The following is a 16,358-nucleotide window of genomic DNA, read 5'->3' on the forward strand; positions in this document are numbered from 1 at the left end:
CCTCAATTGGTGTGACTGGGATTGGTATTGTAGCGCCCATAAATTACATTCGCACACGTGATGTCCTGATCGCGAAGTCGCCGAGTCTGGGAGCTGTCTGGTGTGCACCGTCACTTCCACCGTACCCGACCCACCCTCTACCATGGACTTTTCTTCGATGAACGCGGCCGAGCAGGCCCATATGTCTAAGGTCATCGAGAAGAAGCAGGTGTGCCGCCCCTCCCTGCTCCGGTCGTACCGGTGCTGACCTGTCTTTGTTAGATGCAAGACTTTCTGCGGATGTATTCAAACCTTGTAGAGCGGTGCTTCAACGCATGCTGCAACGATTTTACGAGCAAGGCACTGTCATCAAAAGAGGTACGCCGACACCTCCGGCGTGTCTGTGGTTGCTGACATCACCCTGTGCTGCTGGCATGTTGTGGTGGCTCATTCAGGAACAATGTGTGATGAACTGCACAGACAAATTCCTCAAACACTCTGAGCGGATTGGAGCGCGTTTTGCAGAACATAATGCCGGTATGTGTTCTACAATACTAGTGTCTGCGGATCGTGAGCTGACTACATCCATTATGGCGTGTTCACAGAGGCCATGAATGGCACCGGGAGCAAGTAGAGTCTTGGCTCATGGACATATCTTTTTACCATGACTACCTTACAACGCATGTAATGTGATAGTACTACTCCGCTCTCGTTTGTTTTCGGAAATTGAGGGACCATCGCTCAACTGCTTTGTGGTCGGTTGTCTACGGATGAACGTTCGTCGTTATGACGGCAATGGACGTCGAAGATTTACGATATCAGAATCCTGCTCCACAGTGAGAAAGAGAAAGAGAGAGCACTGTTCCTGAACAACACTAGTGTACATTTGCTTCGCACGTTGCATTTCACTGAGAAGCTAAAGACGAGCCAATCGCAGATTCTCAAGCCTGCTGCTGTTCACCCTCACCTTCACCAGTGGGGGATACTGGTTCTGCTCCTTCCGCACCGGCTGGAGCGGGCACGGCGCTCTCGTCCGCAGTCGATTTGCCTTCCTCTGCCTCGATCTTATCGAGCCACTTCGTGACGAACTTGGCGTGAGCACTGAAATTCACCGTCGTGTCCAACACGTCCCTGTTGACACGATTTCCAAGTGGAAACCAGAACGTCAGATCTGCATGCCTGTTCACACACACTCGGACCACTCACCGCACAACCCCCTTGGAGTCAATAAAAAAGGTGACGCGAGCGTCCGTGAGACCCAGTAGGCCTTTCCCGACGTGGTACGCTTTGCGTGCATCCCCACTGGCATCGCTCAGAACGGGGTACTAAAGATGAGCTTCTCTGTCAATATCTGATAACGCGTGAACATCTGGAAACACGCCCACCGTTAGCTTCTCCTTCTCCACGAAGACTTTCTGTTTCTCAACTGGGTCCTTGCTGACCCCGATAATTTGGACTTTGGTGCGCTGATACAACTCCTTTTCTAGAGAGAACAAATGCCACAGGGGTGTGAGACCACCCTCGCACCAGAACACTTCCGATGGAATGATAAATACCAGCAAGAGCATCGCGGAATTCGCAGGCTTCCTTTGTGCACCCATACGTTCCTAGGGATTGCGAAACACCACCGATGTCAGTCGGCGATAATTAGTCATGAGGGAGTACCATTCATACCAGACTGAGGATAAAAGAACAAGGCAATGGGAACATCGCTGGCCACAGGGGTCAAGGTGTAAGTCTCCCCATTCGCGTCCGGGAGAGAAAGAGAAGGAGCGGGCTTTCCGACGAGTGGATGAGGCATAGGAGTCGATTGTGCAGAAAGGAGCACTCGGGGATTTGCGTAACTATGGAGGACCTTGGACCAGGAGGGTTTCGTGCGGTTATATACTGCCATATCTTCACCTCAGCCACAAGACGTACTCAGCAGTCTAGAATTCGATCACCTGGTAGCCAGCGACCTAGATCAATCTCTTTAGAGGAGCTTTCGCAGAATAGATCAACAACACTTTGTCGAGCGATTGGGTGAAGTGCACACAGAGAGCACGTTATTCAATGTAACCACAGCCTCTGACCCAACCTTCTGACTTTCAAGAGCTCAGAGAGAAGCATGCAGATCAAACACACAAGCAAGCCCCTAGCCTAGAAGATATATGGTGGATTCCATTCCAGTTTTTTGAGAACGGCCTCGGGCCTTACTCCAAGACGACTGACTCGGAGAACACGACCAGCACGACCTCGACCTCGACTCGATCTGTGCTGACGTAATCCAGCTCTCAGCGGCTTGTAGACGCCCATCTTGCGGTCAAGGTCCTCCTGCTTCCATGTCCTCCGATCTCGAGCGGTACATCAGCGACAACTCCTTGCGGGTAGGTTCTGCTATACATACATCTGACATTAACAGGCTGAAATCTCTCTATAGTTCTTTGGTGTTTCGGACAAAAGCATAATCGACTATGTAGTTGCGTCAGGTGTGTCTGTATGACTTCCGCCACCGCATGGTCATTTAATCATGTCGCGTTCTAGCATCCTCCTCGAAATCTCCCGAGTCCCTCTTTGTTGCACTCAATGCTTCTGGTCTACCAGACACGCCAGACGCACACCAGTTCGTGCAAGACGTCTACTCTCGTGCTCCTCGCAGGAGCAAACATAAGAAGTCCTCAGACAGCTCGAGGAAGCAAGTGGAGGAGCAGACGAAACACCTGAGAGCACAAAAATTCGGCTTTCTTCTTGACGATGACGACCAGGGCTCGAGCGGCGTCCCCAGTGACAAGGCGAAGGTGTCCGGCAAGAGCAGTGCCAGAGACAGGCGAGACCGGCATACACGGAAACGCGAGAGTGACGCGCGAGAATGGGAGAGTGACGAGGAGGAGCAGTCACGCAAGAGAGCGCGGACGGATGACGGTGAGGACTCAAGACGCCAGGAGGATGAGGAGGACATCGAGCTACCGGAGGACGAGGAAGTGCGAAGAGAGCGGCAGAGGGTTGAGGACCTGAAGGAGAGAGACGAGTTTGCGGAGCGCGTCAAGCAGCGGGACCGCGAGAAGACGAAGAAAGTCGTCGAGGACCGATCGTCAAAGGGCGTCGGTGCTCTTGAGGCTGCGCAGCGTCGACAATTAGCGGACGACTCGCAGGCACGGGAACGCGCTATGCCCTCTCTACGCGAGCACTCTCGTCAAGAGTATCTCTCGAAGCGTGAGTTGCAGCGGGTCGAGCTGCTACGCCGAGAGATTGCCGACGAAGAGGCTCTCTTTGCCGGAATGAAGATGTCTAAGCGTGAGCGGGGGGAGCTGGATCACAAGAAGCAGGTCCTCCGGCTCGTTGAAGAGCGCCTCAAGATCGACGACAAGTACGAAGGTTACCAGCTCCCGGAGGACTACATCACGGAGCAGGGCAAGATCGACAAGAAAAAGAAGGAGGGGGTACTTTACCAGCGATACGAGGAAGCAAAACCCAAAGATGGTCAGCATACGACTGATGTCGACCAGTGGGAGGAGGCGCAGACGAAGCATAGCACATTCAAGACTGGCGCGATGGACAAGCGGGAAATCGTGGAGGATTACGAGTATGTCTTTGACGAGAGTCAGACGATCAAATTCGTCATGGAGAGCACCATGGGAGGCGAGGGCAGAATGACTGCCAAGGACAAGCTTCTACAGCAACAGATTGAGGAAGCTGAGAAGCGAGGTAAGTAGTTGCTATTACTCATACCAGATCGCTGAGCCTGACCCCCGTTTTAGCTCAGTCAATAGAGGATACCCGTAAATCCTTACCCATTTACCTGTATCGGGAGCAACTCCTCGATTCCATCAAGGAGCACCAGGTCCTCATTGTTGTCGCCGAGACGGGCTCAGGAAAGACTACGCAACTGCCGCAGTACTTGCACGAAGCTGGATACACAGCAAACGGGCAGAAGATTGGGTGCACACAACCGCGTCGTGTGGCAGCGATGTCCGTGGCCTCCCGTGTCGCGGAGGAGATGGGGACGAAGGTAGGATACGAGGTCGGGTACTCGATCCGGTTCGAAGACTGCACAAGCGACAAGACGGTGCTCAAGTACATGACAGATGGCATGTTACTCCGCGAGTTCTTGACGGAGCCGGACTTGGCAGGGTACGCGGCATTGATCATCGACGAGGCGCATGAACGGACACTGAGTACGGACATTCTCTTTGCTCTTGTGAAGGTGCGTCGGTGCTATCTCACTGTATTCTCTTTGCAGGGCTCAAGAGTTCCGGTTCAGGATATCGCAAGATTCAGACCAGAGCTGCGATTGCTCATCTCCAGTGCCACCATGGATGCCGCGAAGTTTAGCGAGTATTTCGACGGCGCTCCAGTATTCTACGGTAAGTGATTGCTTCAGATAAGTGGCTCTTCAACTCACATCAATTTATACAGTGCCTGGCCGACGGTATCCTGTCGACATTCATTACACACCGCAACCAGAAGCAAACTACCTGCATGCAGCCATCACTACGGTCTTCCAGATCCACACGACACAGCCGAAAGGCGACATTCTCGTATTCTTCACAGTTCGTCCCTGTTGCGTTCCCAGATTCTAGACTTTTTTCTCACATGCTTCGACAGGGTCAAGATGAGATTGAAGCTGCACAAGAGAACTTGCAGGAGACTGCACGAGCCCTGGGCAATAAGATCGCCGAGCTGATTGTCTGTCCTATCTACGCCAACTTGCCGAGCGACATGCAAGCGAAGATCTTCGAACCCACCCCCGAGGGCGCTCGCAAGGTGGTCTTGGCCACGAATATTGCCGAGACGTCGATTACCATTGATGGCGTCGTGTTCGTCATCGACCCCGGCTTCGTGAAGCAGAACTCGTACAACCCTCGGACCGGTATGTCATCTCTTGTGGTCGTCCCCGTGAGTTTCTGTTTAATAGTACAATACCGGAAACCAGACTGATGATGTCTTTGTAGTGCTCTCGCGCATCTGCAAATCAACGAGCGGGTCGTGCAGGCCGAGTCGGACCCGGCAAGGCCTTCCGTCTGTACACGAAGTGGGCTTACGCGAACGAGCTTGAGGAGAACACAGTTCCCGAGATCCAACGAACAAATCTCGGAATGGTTGTCCTACTACTCAAGTCACTCGGTATCAACGACCTCATTGGTTTCGAGTTCATGGACCCACCTCCGGGCGAGACGCTCATGCGTGCTCTGGAGCTCTTGTATGCACTGGGTGCCCTTAACGACCGCGGCGAGTTGACGAAGCTAGGTCGACGGATGGCCGAGTTTCCGGTCGACCCGATGCTTTCGAAAGCGATCATTGCAAGCGAGAACTATCACTGCACAGATGAGGTACGCCTTCGGCGTCTCGTGCCGATTGCTTAAGTTTAGCTGATCCTCGGGACAGGTCCTCACCATCATCTCCATGCTCCAAGAGTCGTCATCGATATTCTACCGCCCGAAGGATAAGAAACTACACGCTGACCAGGCGAGGCAGAACTTTGTGCGCCCCGGTGGCGACCACTTTACGCTTCTCAACGTGTGGGAACAATGGGCGGAGACGAACTATTCGCAGCAATTCTGCTACGAACAGTTCTTGCAGTTCAAAAGCTTGAGTCGTGCACGAGACATTCGCGATCAGCTGGCAGGGCTGTGCGAGCGTGTGGAGGTCGTGGTGGAGAGCAATGCGAATACAAATGATATCACGCCGGTTCAGAAGGCCCTCACAGCTGGATACTTCTATAACACCGTGAGTGGTCCGACTGCAGGTGCTACATATCAATGACTCACATCACCCTTCAGGCACAACTGCAGAAGAGCGGTGATTCCTACCGAACGCTGAAGACAAATCAAACGGTGTACATTCATCCTTCGTCGAGCTTGTTCCACATTACACCACCTGCGAAGACAGTTTTGTACTATGAGCTGGTGATGACGTCGAAATCGTATCTGCGGTACGTTGAATATTGTTTACGATTGGCGGACACGACTGAATGACATACAGGCAAATCATGGAAATCAAGCCTGCATGGCTACTTGAGGGTGAGTACACTAGGCACATGCTTCGAGGTGTCCTTTTGACGCCTATCGTACGTAGTCGCACCCCATTACTTCAAGCCTGCCGATCTGGAGCAGCTGGCCACGGGAGACAAGAAGATGCCCAAGACGATCGGAGCTGTAGGAGAGAATGCGCGGGTGTAAAGCATGGATTTTATGATGTATATTGCTCTACCTAGTCATGCCGTGACTACTCAATTCGGAATGTAATATGGTGTTCCTTCGGTGACACTTGATTGGGGACCGCGACGCGACGCGTAGGCGCGCAATAAGCGGGCGCGCGTCCACGTGATGGCGTCGTGCCTCGTGTAGTTGAACTTGTCTGGTCGGACAAAGAGATGTCCTCTTAACCGCGTATATTAAAAGGTTTGTCGATTTCTCTCTCTCTTTAGGTCGCATTGCTATCTGTAACAGCTTCTCCATGTTTGCTTCGCTCTCTGCTGCTCCGCGGCCCTCTCCGCCCCTTACGCCGCCTCAGACGTTGACCTCGGATGGCTCAGGCATATCTCCCGCTTCCTCTGACGACTCTTCTTGCCTGGAGCTTTCTTTCGTCTATGAAGTAAACTCGCAGGGCGAGGTCGTACGCGTCTCCAAGGATTTGTCCAAGTCTTCAGCACCGCCAACTCCAGACCAATCTCCTAAACTCGCCCAAGCGTCGCCACCCAAGGCACCTTCACCGATTGGACAGCTTCGAGCACCGTCACTTGGCCGCTCTGAGAGTCTCCCGGCTTCTGCCTTTGAACCAACGCCTTCTGCTCCTGCGCGCTCTTTTCAGCGTGTGGCGTCTGGCCCTCTTCAGACTCCGGCATCCTCTTCGTCTATCCGTAGCAGCATCGCTCCTCTGTCAACAGGAGGACGTAAACTAGGCGGTGCCCGGCGCGTCAAACTCGAAGAGTTTCAAGAACAGGATGTACTCTTACGCTCACAGCCGCAGGCTGTCGATGAGAAGGAGAATGCGCGCGGCCCCTCCCATAATATGCAGTCGTCGCGGCCTATGATTCCGATCCGCCCAACACGACTTCTGAACAAGAAATCTGGCATTGACAAGATTGTAGAGGATCAGGCTGCTGAGGAGCATGCTGCTGCTGAAATGCGCGGGTTCGGTTACAGTGGGCGGCCACGACGTTCGGCAAGCCTCAGCGATGCTTCTGCCTCTGGCTCAATGAGCCAAGACTCTGGCTACGAACAAGGGATGCCGAATATTCAGTACTATCAGTCACAGTACCAGCGCCCAGGAACGAGTCTTGGAATGGCTAGTCGAGGTGCTCGTCGGGTGACGATCGAAGAGAAGAGGCGTCAAGAACGCGAGTCTGCACTTGAGGAGGGTACGTGGATATGCATCGTGATCTTAACGCTGTTCCAAATAGTACCGCAGGATATGCTCGACGAGAGGCAGAAGAGGCCGCCGAGGCAGCACGTCAGTCTGTCAACTTCATGCCTCGTGATTGTGGTGTTAATAGGCAAAACAGGCAGAGCACAATCATCGTCCCGTCATCATTCGCCCTCACCTACACATATAGCTTCGCACGCACGTCCAGCATACAGTCATCAGCGTAAAGACTCTGACACTCTTCGTTCCGCGGCTGCCTTGACCCCGACGTCGCCTACCGCCGTCGAGTTTCCATCTCGTGTATCGCCTCCAAATCGTAACTATGTCCCATCTTCTGCACCAAGTCTCGTTGCCGCAGCTGCCACGAACCTCCGTCATCGCCGCAGCCCTACCGCGCCCGAAGCACCAACATCGAGTGCGGAGATCGCGCCTCCCAATGGCGGCAGTCAGGCAGCTGGCAGGACCTGGGCAGCAGGAGACAGCCGAGAGCAAGAACGCGAAGAACGTTATGACTCTGCGGCACCATCCCGAAATGCCCCAGCGATGCCCCCGCCTCAACCTCCTGCACCTCCGCCGGCGAAGCAGCAGCAAGTATCACATCCACAGGCATCGTATCAGGGGACACCAGCGTTAGAGCTGCGGTCGCGGAATATGGTGGTAAGGAATTTCTTGGAATTTCATCGAGTCGCTTCTGAGCGGATGCTGCTCTCGTGTGTATGCTCACAATGCAGGTGAACAAGAAGGCCTACGCGCGTCTGGACATGATCGGGAAGGGAGGGTCATCACGGGTGTACCGTGTCATGAACGGCACGAACGAGATCTTCGCAATCAAACGTGTTTCGCTCGATAAGACCGACGCCGATACGATGAGTGGCTACATGAACGAGATTGCGCTCCTCAAGCGGCTGGAGGGCAATAGCAGAATCATTCGACTCATTGACAGTGAGCTCAAGCCGGGTCCTGGCGGTTCGATGGGCCACCTCATGCTTGTGATGGAGTGCGGAGAGATAGGTAGGCTAGGGCGCGATTTGTGTGACCATGGGGTTGGGAGTAGTACTAACTAATGCTTATAGATCTTGCTAGATTATTGCAAGAACAACAGAAGGAGCCACTTGACCTAGTTTGGATAGCATACTATTGGAAGCAAGTGAGTTGCCTGTCTCGCAGCCTATGCGCTCGCTGTCTCATATTTTCGTAGATGCTGCAAGCTGTGCATATCATACATGAAGAGAAAATTGTCCACTCTGACTTGAAACCTGCAAACTTTGTCCTTGTCCGAGGACAGCTCAAGCTGATCGATTTCGGTATTGCCAACGCAATCGCAAACGATACGACCAATATTCAAAGAGATCACCAGGTATGCTCTGAGTGGCCTCCATCTGTTCGTGTGCAATATGCAGCTCTAACATTCGCGTTACTCGTAGATCGGCACAGTCAACTACATGTCTCCGGAGGCGATCGAGCTACCTGAAGGTATGCGCCGTCTCAAGGTTGGCCGTCCAAGCGACGTTTGGTCGCTCGGCTGCATCCTATACCAAATGGTATACGGCCAGCCACCATTCCAACACCTCTCCGTGTATCAGAAAATGAAAGCTATTCCCAACGAAAAGCACATTATTGAGTTCCCGCATCATGCGACCCCATCTGTTCCTTCATCGCGAGCTAGCAGCGGAGAAGGGTCGCCCCACAGGCTAGACCATCTAAGCGTGCGCGTGCCCGAAACGCTCATCGCGACCATGCAGAGCTGCCTAGCACGTAACCCAAAGGAGCGCATGACGATTCCGGCGCTGCTCGATCAGGATTGGCTCGAAATGAAAGCGCGTAAGTGGTGGTGTGCATGCTCGTTCAATAATCCTGACTTCACATGTCCCGAATCAAGCACCTCCACCGTTGCCTCCATCCCCACCTCCACCCCCTTCTCCGATTCTCAAGGAGGACGAGACCATCATCAATCCGCACTTCATGCAACAACTTTTGGCATATGGCATCAGCCTTGGTATGCAGGGCCGCGACATGGACAACGCGCAATTGTTGCGTGAAGCGGAGGTATGATATCCGTCTTCACGTTGCAGTATCCCGCTAACGGCGAACCACGACAACATAGCGACTCGTTAACGAGCTGAGAGGCGTACAAGCAGCTTCTCAGTAACGGCCTCTTGTTTGATAACAATAGGTTCTGTCGGCCTGCACAGTGCACAGACATTGCACCGCGTTACCCGACCGACACGCAACCCACTAAGCAGAGCGCCTCCTGCCACGACCATTACGACCTGCAATGCGGACTGCACCACGCCAGGCGCACTTCGCGCGTCCCGAGGCACGCGGAGATCGATGTGCGGCCGTCTCAGACACTGCTCGTCTTACGCAGTCATGAAGTTGTCTTCGTCTTTTGCTGTTATGATCGTCGCGCTATGCTGTGTATGCTTCGGGTTACCCTCGTCTTGTTTTCACCCTCACGATACCACCGCCGTCACTGGCAAGTACAGTAGCCCGCATCATGTCAATCGTCGCTTTCTATGCATATGCATGTACCTCCGCAAGCCTCAGCATCTACTTCGACCAGCTTTTATTCGACTTCGTGTCGATTATGGGTTGGCGGTAGTCATTGTAGTATAGTCAACATAGTCGTCCTTATCGGATGCCCTGTGCATAATGCATTGCCCTTTCAAAGCTCGATCTCATGATACTCACTTGAATTTGATTGATGCGAATGCGGTCAGCACGTTCTCAGGCCCAGGCTGTCTTCTTGCCGACCGCTGCCTGCAGTCAAACGCCGTGTTACGCTAGTTACTATTCATCTTCTTTGAGGGCGGTATTGGCCAGCATGTTACGAGTGGCGCGGCGTCTGGATTGGAACCGGAGAGCCTTGTATGATCGCGCAGGTCCTTGCAACCACTGCGTACGGCACTTCACGGATTTGACCCATTCCGCCAGAAGCACTCAGCTTCACAGATCCTATCTATATGGTTAGTCCCAATCATCGTCGCATGATATCCTGCCATGACGAAAGCCGACTTGCGAGGATATTGTCTCGACCTCGACTGATAATGTCGAATTCGTAGTGCCCTCCTCCTCTGACCGCATGCTGGAGAAATCGCTGTCGACACAATCGGACATCATAATCTACGATTTAGAGGACAGTGTACCACCGTCTGTGGCTGACAAAGATGGTGCTCGCGAACGGTTACGCCGCTTCTTCAACGTGAGTAATCCACCATTATAAGAATACCAATATCGCAGTTTCAACAATCTCGGCTGCTCAAATGTTTGCGGCAGACTAAGACGACGGCCGAGCTTCCTCGCCCTGAGCGAATTGCTGTGAGACTCAACAGTATCAATACGCCGTTTTTCCAGCACGACATTGCACAGGCTGTGAGTGCCCTGGTCCTATCATGACATTCAGCCACGTATTGACTTGTTTGATCGTAGCTTAGGATACCATCCATCCGGACGCTTGTGCTACCGAAAGTGCACTCTGCGCTGGATTTGCACCATGTGTCCCGCGCTATCTATGTGGCGTCGAATTTGCAGAGCGTCCGAGACCCAACTGCTCAGCCGCTACGTCTAGTAGCGAGCATTGAGAGCGCAAGATCGATGATCAACCTGCGTGAAATAGCAGCCTGGCAGTCTGAATATGGTCGCCCCCTTGGAGTCACCCTGTCCGCACTTCTGGTGCGTATATAACAGTTCGTCATGTGGCTACTGTCTCTTAAACTATTCTAGTTTGCTGCAGAGGATTGTAATACGCACTCCATTCCTTATACATCTGATGACTGAGCAATTTCCTCGAAGATTGTGCGGACACATCTATCATAAGGACTAAATCCCGGCAGGAACTGTTGTTCACTCGCTCCCAGATAGCCATTACCGCCAAAGCGTTCGGACTGGATGCAATTGACATGGTACGCCACAGGTGTACGTCTCGTGTCACACGCTGAGCATGTAGCCAAACCTAGGTTTGCGTGAACTATAAGGACTCAGACTATCTCAAGGAGGAGTGTGAGGACGGTAGGCGGCTTGGCTTTAACGGAAAGGTGTGTCTTTAAGAGGCTGTCTATACTTACTGGGCATAACACGCAGCGCACCATTTATTGCAGCAAGCTATCCACCCGACGCAAGTAGACATAATACAGTCCACCTTTGTGCCATCGGATAAGGGTATGTCAAGGATCACCGATAGAATCAACTAATAGACCATCGGCTAACATTTCTACCCCAGAGATACTCCGTGCAGCTACGATCTTGCATCGCATGCAGCAGGCGCATGTCTCACAACAAGGCGCCATTGGACTTGAGCTAGAAGGCGGCGGCAAGGAAATGATTGATGCGCCTATGATCAAGCAGGTATGTGGGGTTGTATCCTGATTGTAACTCCGGGGTTGAACGCGAGTGCAGGCAGAGAACGTTATTCGAACTGCAATGGCTGCAGGTCTGAAGATACCTGAAGTCAATTGACAGCTTAGAGCGGAGATGAGATATATGTCGGTCTGAGTGTGTAGTATGCATAATATATATCGCTGGCAGCATCGTATATATAAAACACAGACTAAAGCTCCACATTTCCCCCGTTGTGACACACGTCTCGATCGTGTGGCAACACTTGCTCAGTTCTGGCTACATGACCGCCAAAGTGTCATATATCGTAAGCGTTCTAGACGCTCCCGGGATCCTCGATATCCCTTGCATCTCCCGCAGGTTCCAACAACTCGTTTGGAACATCCCCTGCAGCATCAGGGATGAACGCTAGAGTAGAAAGGGTCTGGCCTGTGAAACTTCTTGAATCAGTGCTGCTTCTGTTGTCGTGCTCGGATCTACGAAGCTGGTGAAGATTGATGAACAGTCGCCACATGGCTATCAAGGTCGCGCTATTGACTGATCAATGATCGCAGAGGATACATGATAAGCGGGAGGCCGTACGGTGGAATAAAGCATGACACCGAGATATACTCAAATGCATTGATAGTGGCCAGTTGTACAGCGTTGAGAGCAAGGAGAACCCTATGGCTCATTAATAAACATCTTTATCGAAAGAAAATGGGGATGTACATGAATTGCACAACGCCTTTCGGAAAATGTGTGTGAATTGGTGCATACATCATCGGGAAAATTCAATGTAATAAACGCACCGGCTTTCACCAGGAAAGTAGGCAGAGGCGCCTGCATTGTTCTCATCAAAGGCTCTCTTCTCATTCTGTAAACGAATTGCAATGTGACGGCGAGTATGATCATGTCGGATAGCAAGCTCGCGACTCGCGACACGACTACAACTATAGCAATTATTTTAGTGTGATCTGAGCGTGGGGACAGCATCGCATTCAAGAAGTAAGTATTTCTTACCCCTGGGTTTCTTGATCAGTGCACAGAAATATACCATCGATGGTGATGAGACTTACTTATGGTAAACTTTCAGAGACAGAGAGGATGTCAAGCCGCATGCGGAAACGCTACCAAGCGACATGGTAAATGGATGTCCTTCTTCTATTCCATCCAGCTAGAGAGCATTGAGAACTCTATGTGAACTGGATAATGGAAAGATAATTGAAGCGTACTCACGATCGCCACGCCCATGGGAACTACTCCGAGAGTTGCGACCGCAAGTGTAGGAAGCCAACAGCGGCCGCTGACAGCATACACCTGCAATGCAGAGAACCCTGGGTGGGGTTGGCTTTGAGCGCTCAAAAATACCTTTTATAAAGATACCCCTACCGGCCAGAACAGCAGTTAGAAGACCAGCTGAGACAAGGTACAGCTGTGCAACCACTTCGCAACTACGTCCGTGATTAACAATGGCATGCCAGTGATAGCATGAACTATTTTCAAACCTCTGACGGAGAGAAGTGAGCTTCTAGGTAAGTCAGAATTGTTGGTACGTACTTGATCGGTCTCCCATCTAGAATCAACGAGCACTGCTGCAACGACGTATACGAGAGCGATGTACCGGGAGATAATGAAGAGAAGAGACATGGCAGTGCATCTGCAGCGCCAGCACAAGTCGACCTCGTCAGGGAAGGTGATGATATAGTCATAGACCAGTAGGGCTAATACCGGCACACTGAATGAATTTGGGACGAACTAGAACAGTAATAGCAGATGCTTGCAACTCACCGGAGCTCCCAGCCTGCCAGCAGCTGGTGTACCAACTGGTCCTTCTGTCAGAGTGCGAGAGTGAGCAGGAGTTCGTTACAGCTTACGTTTCCTGGAGACCATCGATAATGTCTTGCAGTGGTGAGCTCATGATTTAATGTGACTGGATCGGATGCTTGTATGAATGGGTCAAATCTTGTCAAGCACTTGCTTTTATTCGGACATAGGTGAGGAACCTATGCGGTAGTGGAACATAAGTCATAGCCCGTTACGCTCGAGCAACCCTATGGCAAAAGCAACGAACCGCAATAGTAGCAACGTGCGGCGAACTGACTTTCATGGGCGACTGATCTATCCACACGTCTGCACACGCCTGATGTCAGTGTCCCGTAATATCGCTGCAGGCGATAGTTGATGCTTTCCTCATACTAGATGTGGTCATCCCATGCAAGATTCCCAAGTCATATGTTCTGTAATAGCCACCGTGACTCTAAACCATGCACATCGAATTGATGAACCGCCCGAGAATCCCTTACAGTTTGTCGAAACCGAGGAGATCTGGGAATGAGACATCTAGGACGCGATACAAGATATGATGTCTACACAACGAAATCGAGGCACACAGATATAGTTGTCCGATCAATGATACGTTAAAAATGACGTGGCGGTCTATCGGGTCACTGAATCGAGATCTAATCATTGACAACAGTGGCGCTGCTGTTCTTCACCTTCAGCCAAGGCCCGTCTATGGATCTTTAATCGTTTGGCCGCATTATGAGAGTAACAAGATAAGAGGTCAATAACAATGACCACGCCAGAGAAAACGTGTTGGAATGTGCCTCAAGAATACGTGCCGTTATTTAGGTCTGCAATTGTTGTGCGTACTGTATATAGGGCGCTGCACTCGCAAAAACTGAGCAGACAAAGGCCCTTACTGTCATATTGCGTATAAATTGTATTTCACAATAAAAATGCGAATAGAGGATAGTATATTCGATGTCCACACCGGAGGGTTTCCTTAGATGACATATACCACAATCTCCAATGCGCACATTTGTCCGGAAAATTGGAGTATATCCGAGATCCCCGTCAACATTCCTCCTCTGTCTTTAGAGAACCTTTACTAGCGAGATAGATTTCCATAGGTGCATCTCCTATGCATGTGAAGTCGATGTTCTCTGAATCGTCCGGATCACCGACATCGCTCACATTAGCTGCAAATTCTAGCGGCGCGCCCTTGTTGTTCAAGAAGCTAGAGTCGGGCTCCTCTATCGACGTGGATTGCGGATAGGTGCCTTGTATCTCCGTGTTCTCGTTACCGTTCTGACGATGGCGAAGTTGCCGAAGGCTCATTAGGATTAGGAAGCGCCAGATTGTGATGAGGGTTATACTGGGCAGTTAGGTCAGCAGGTAGAATACAGCTCGGAAACGTCAGCCGTACGGAGCCACCAAAGAGGACACATATGCTGCTTGCTGCACATTGATCGTGGCTAGTTGCGCGACGTTGAGAAACAAGAAAAGCCTGCAAATCATCAAACTGCATGGACTGTGATGAATGCAGACTCGACGCACGTGAAATTCAGGGTGCCTATGTAGTCAATATGTCAGGGTTCAGCTTGGTGGTGAAGGGGTCTGAGGACACACCAGTCTTCAAGAGAATAATGGCCAGCGGGGAATGTATTACTCTTTTCATAGCGTTTCGTTTAACCCTATAGACGTATCGCCAAGTAACAGAGAGTGTAATGACGTCAGATAATATCACGGTGACGCGAGATGCTATAACCACTGCGAGTACAATTAGTTGGCCCTCTAGAACTCGAGGAGATATTGATTCACATCTAATTTTCTCATCAAATAGTAGTACAACAGTTTTGAATGGATTAACTCACTTGTTGACGAGGCTCTGAGATATGGAGTTTGTGAATGCACACAGAGGTTGACCAACAACAAGAAAGACGACGAAGGCGTTCGACTGTGCTGCGGCATGGTACTATTATGGATTCAGCAGTCCAGCAGGCATTATCAACGCGTAACAGTCAAGGCTTGCACTTACGATCTCCACCGTGACGGGGACCAATCCCAGAAATAGGATCGCAAGCGTAGGGAGCCAGCGACGACCACTGACGGCAAACATCCGGGAAGCCGAGAAGGCTGAGCATAGCGAGAGGTGAGCACCTGCAGGCCTGCAGATATTGGAAATCCCAACCGTTGGAAGTGATGAACACTAATGTGCCTGAGACCACGAAGAACTGGTTGACGGTTTCGCAGCTGCACTTCCTGTCAGCAGCGACATTTACTAGGTACATATGTGCAGACCTCTGTCGAAGTAGCGGTGAATTATAGGAGGAGAAAATGAAGATTGTACATACTAGAGCAGTTCCTCGTCCGTTTAGCAGTAGCAGGGATGCGATGGCATACACAATCGCCACATATCGTGCAAAGAAAAACAGTATTGACGTAGCGGTGAATCCACGATACCAGAAAAGGTATATCTCGTGAGGGAGGGTGATAGCATACTCGTAGAGAATCAGAGCTGCATCCTTCATTCAGCCAAAGCTCGGAATACGTGTGGCAGAGCACCCGTACTCACCGCTAGCACCAGCTTGCCAGTATCCGAGGATCTAACTAAGTGTACGTCAGTCAGGAAGAACTAGCTGGAGAATGTATGGACCAACTTTGTCCGTAGGATGTCCACAATTCCTTGCTGTGTTGTACTCATGGATGTGTATAACTGTACGGTGTAGAAATGTTAGCCAAGCGACCAGCCAGCATTTTAATGTCGGAACTAACGACTTTCTTGCATCAGAAGCCGCTCGCCGAAGTCATTGTATAGAAAACGTATTGGTCCGGCGCACAGCTTACTGATAAAATTCTGATTAGAACAGGAGATACTGGAGTCGAACGTTGAATTGTGACAGATACAGCGAACAACAACAGGAGCGCAACCCTCG

The 16,358-nt window shown here is 51.3% G+C and overlaps 4 protein-coding genes across 4 annotated transcripts; 2 read left to right on the forward strand and 2 right to left on the reverse strand.

The window, feature by feature from the left end:
• Window positions 1–142: 142 nt before the first annotated feature.
• POSPLADRAFT_1048277 (hypothetical protein) lies at window positions 143–858 on the forward strand (the record flags this gene model as incomplete). The annotated part of the gene is made up of 4 exons (XM_024479481.1): window positions 143–208; window positions 262–357; window positions 435–516; window positions 827–858. The coding sequence occupies 4 exons, from the start codon at window positions 143–145 to the stop codon at window positions 856–858; spliced, it is 276 nt and encodes a 91-aa protein (XP_024336601.1).
• Window positions 817–2,154, reverse strand: POSPLADRAFT_1040787 (hypothetical protein). Its single transcript, XM_024477804.1, has 6 exons — window positions 1,923–2,154; window positions 1,654–1,866; window positions 1,536–1,586; window positions 1,365–1,462; window positions 1,186–1,304; window positions 817–1,110 (listed from the first exon to the last, which is right to left on the reverse strand). The coding sequence occupies exons 2-6, from the start codon at window positions 1,778–1,780 to the stop codon at window positions 921–923; spliced, it is 585 nt and encodes a 194-aa protein (XP_024336602.1). The 5' UTR covers window positions 1,781–1,866; window positions 1,923–2,154; the 3' UTR covers window positions 817–920.
• Window positions 2,155–2,300: 146 nt separating this feature from the next.
• Window positions 2,301–12,149, forward strand: POSPLADRAFT_1035341 (hypothetical protein; the record flags this gene model as incomplete). The annotated part of the gene is made up of 32 exons (XM_024477074.1): window positions 2,301–2,345; window positions 2,399–2,447; window positions 2,503–3,663; window positions 3,717–4,162; window positions 4,199–4,322; window positions 4,375–4,508; window positions 4,564–4,854; window positions 4,911–5,288; window positions 5,344–5,685; window positions 5,739–5,890; window positions 5,941–5,978; window positions 6,034–6,133; window positions 6,408–7,318; window positions 7,369–7,410; window positions 7,514–7,980; window positions 8,055–8,334; window positions 8,397–8,470; window positions 8,522–8,680; window positions 8,748–9,144; window positions 9,203–9,369; window positions 9,516–9,741; window positions 10,044–10,205; window positions 10,386–10,525; window positions 10,564–10,695; window positions 10,753–10,995; window positions 11,047–11,062; window positions 11,116–11,225; window positions 11,280–11,357; window positions 11,421–11,481; window positions 11,543–11,667; window positions 11,869–11,965; window positions 12,019–12,149. 32 exons carry the CDS (start codon window positions 2,301–2,303, stop codon window positions 12,147–12,149), a joined length of 7,278 nt encoding a protein of 2,425 aa, XP_024336603.1.
• Window positions 12,150–12,344: 195 nt separating this feature from the next.
• POSPLADRAFT_1048281 (hypothetical protein) lies at window positions 12,345–15,713 on the reverse strand (the record flags this gene model as incomplete). The annotated part of the gene is made up of 14 exons (XM_024479482.1): window positions 12,345–12,385; window positions 12,450–12,514; window positions 12,717–12,814; window positions 12,877–12,957; window positions 13,198–13,297; window positions 13,429–13,472; window positions 13,515–13,519; window positions 13,742–13,835; window positions 14,617–14,797; window positions 14,849–14,929; window positions 15,048–15,116; window positions 15,297–15,397; window positions 15,461–15,527; window positions 15,583–15,713. The coding sequence occupies 14 exons, from the start codon at window positions 15,711–15,713 to the stop codon at window positions 12,345–12,347; spliced, it is 1,158 nt and encodes a 385-aa protein (XP_024336604.1).
• Window positions 15,714–16,358: the final 645 nt, after the last annotated feature.

Source organism: Postia placenta, assembly GCF_002117355.1.
Source record: "Postia placenta MAD-698-R-SB12 unplaced genomic scaffold POSPLAscaffold_11, whole genome shotgun sequence".
NCBI lineage: Eukaryota > Fungi > Basidiomycota > Agaricomycetes > Polyporales > Adustoporiaceae > Rhodonia > Rhodonia placenta.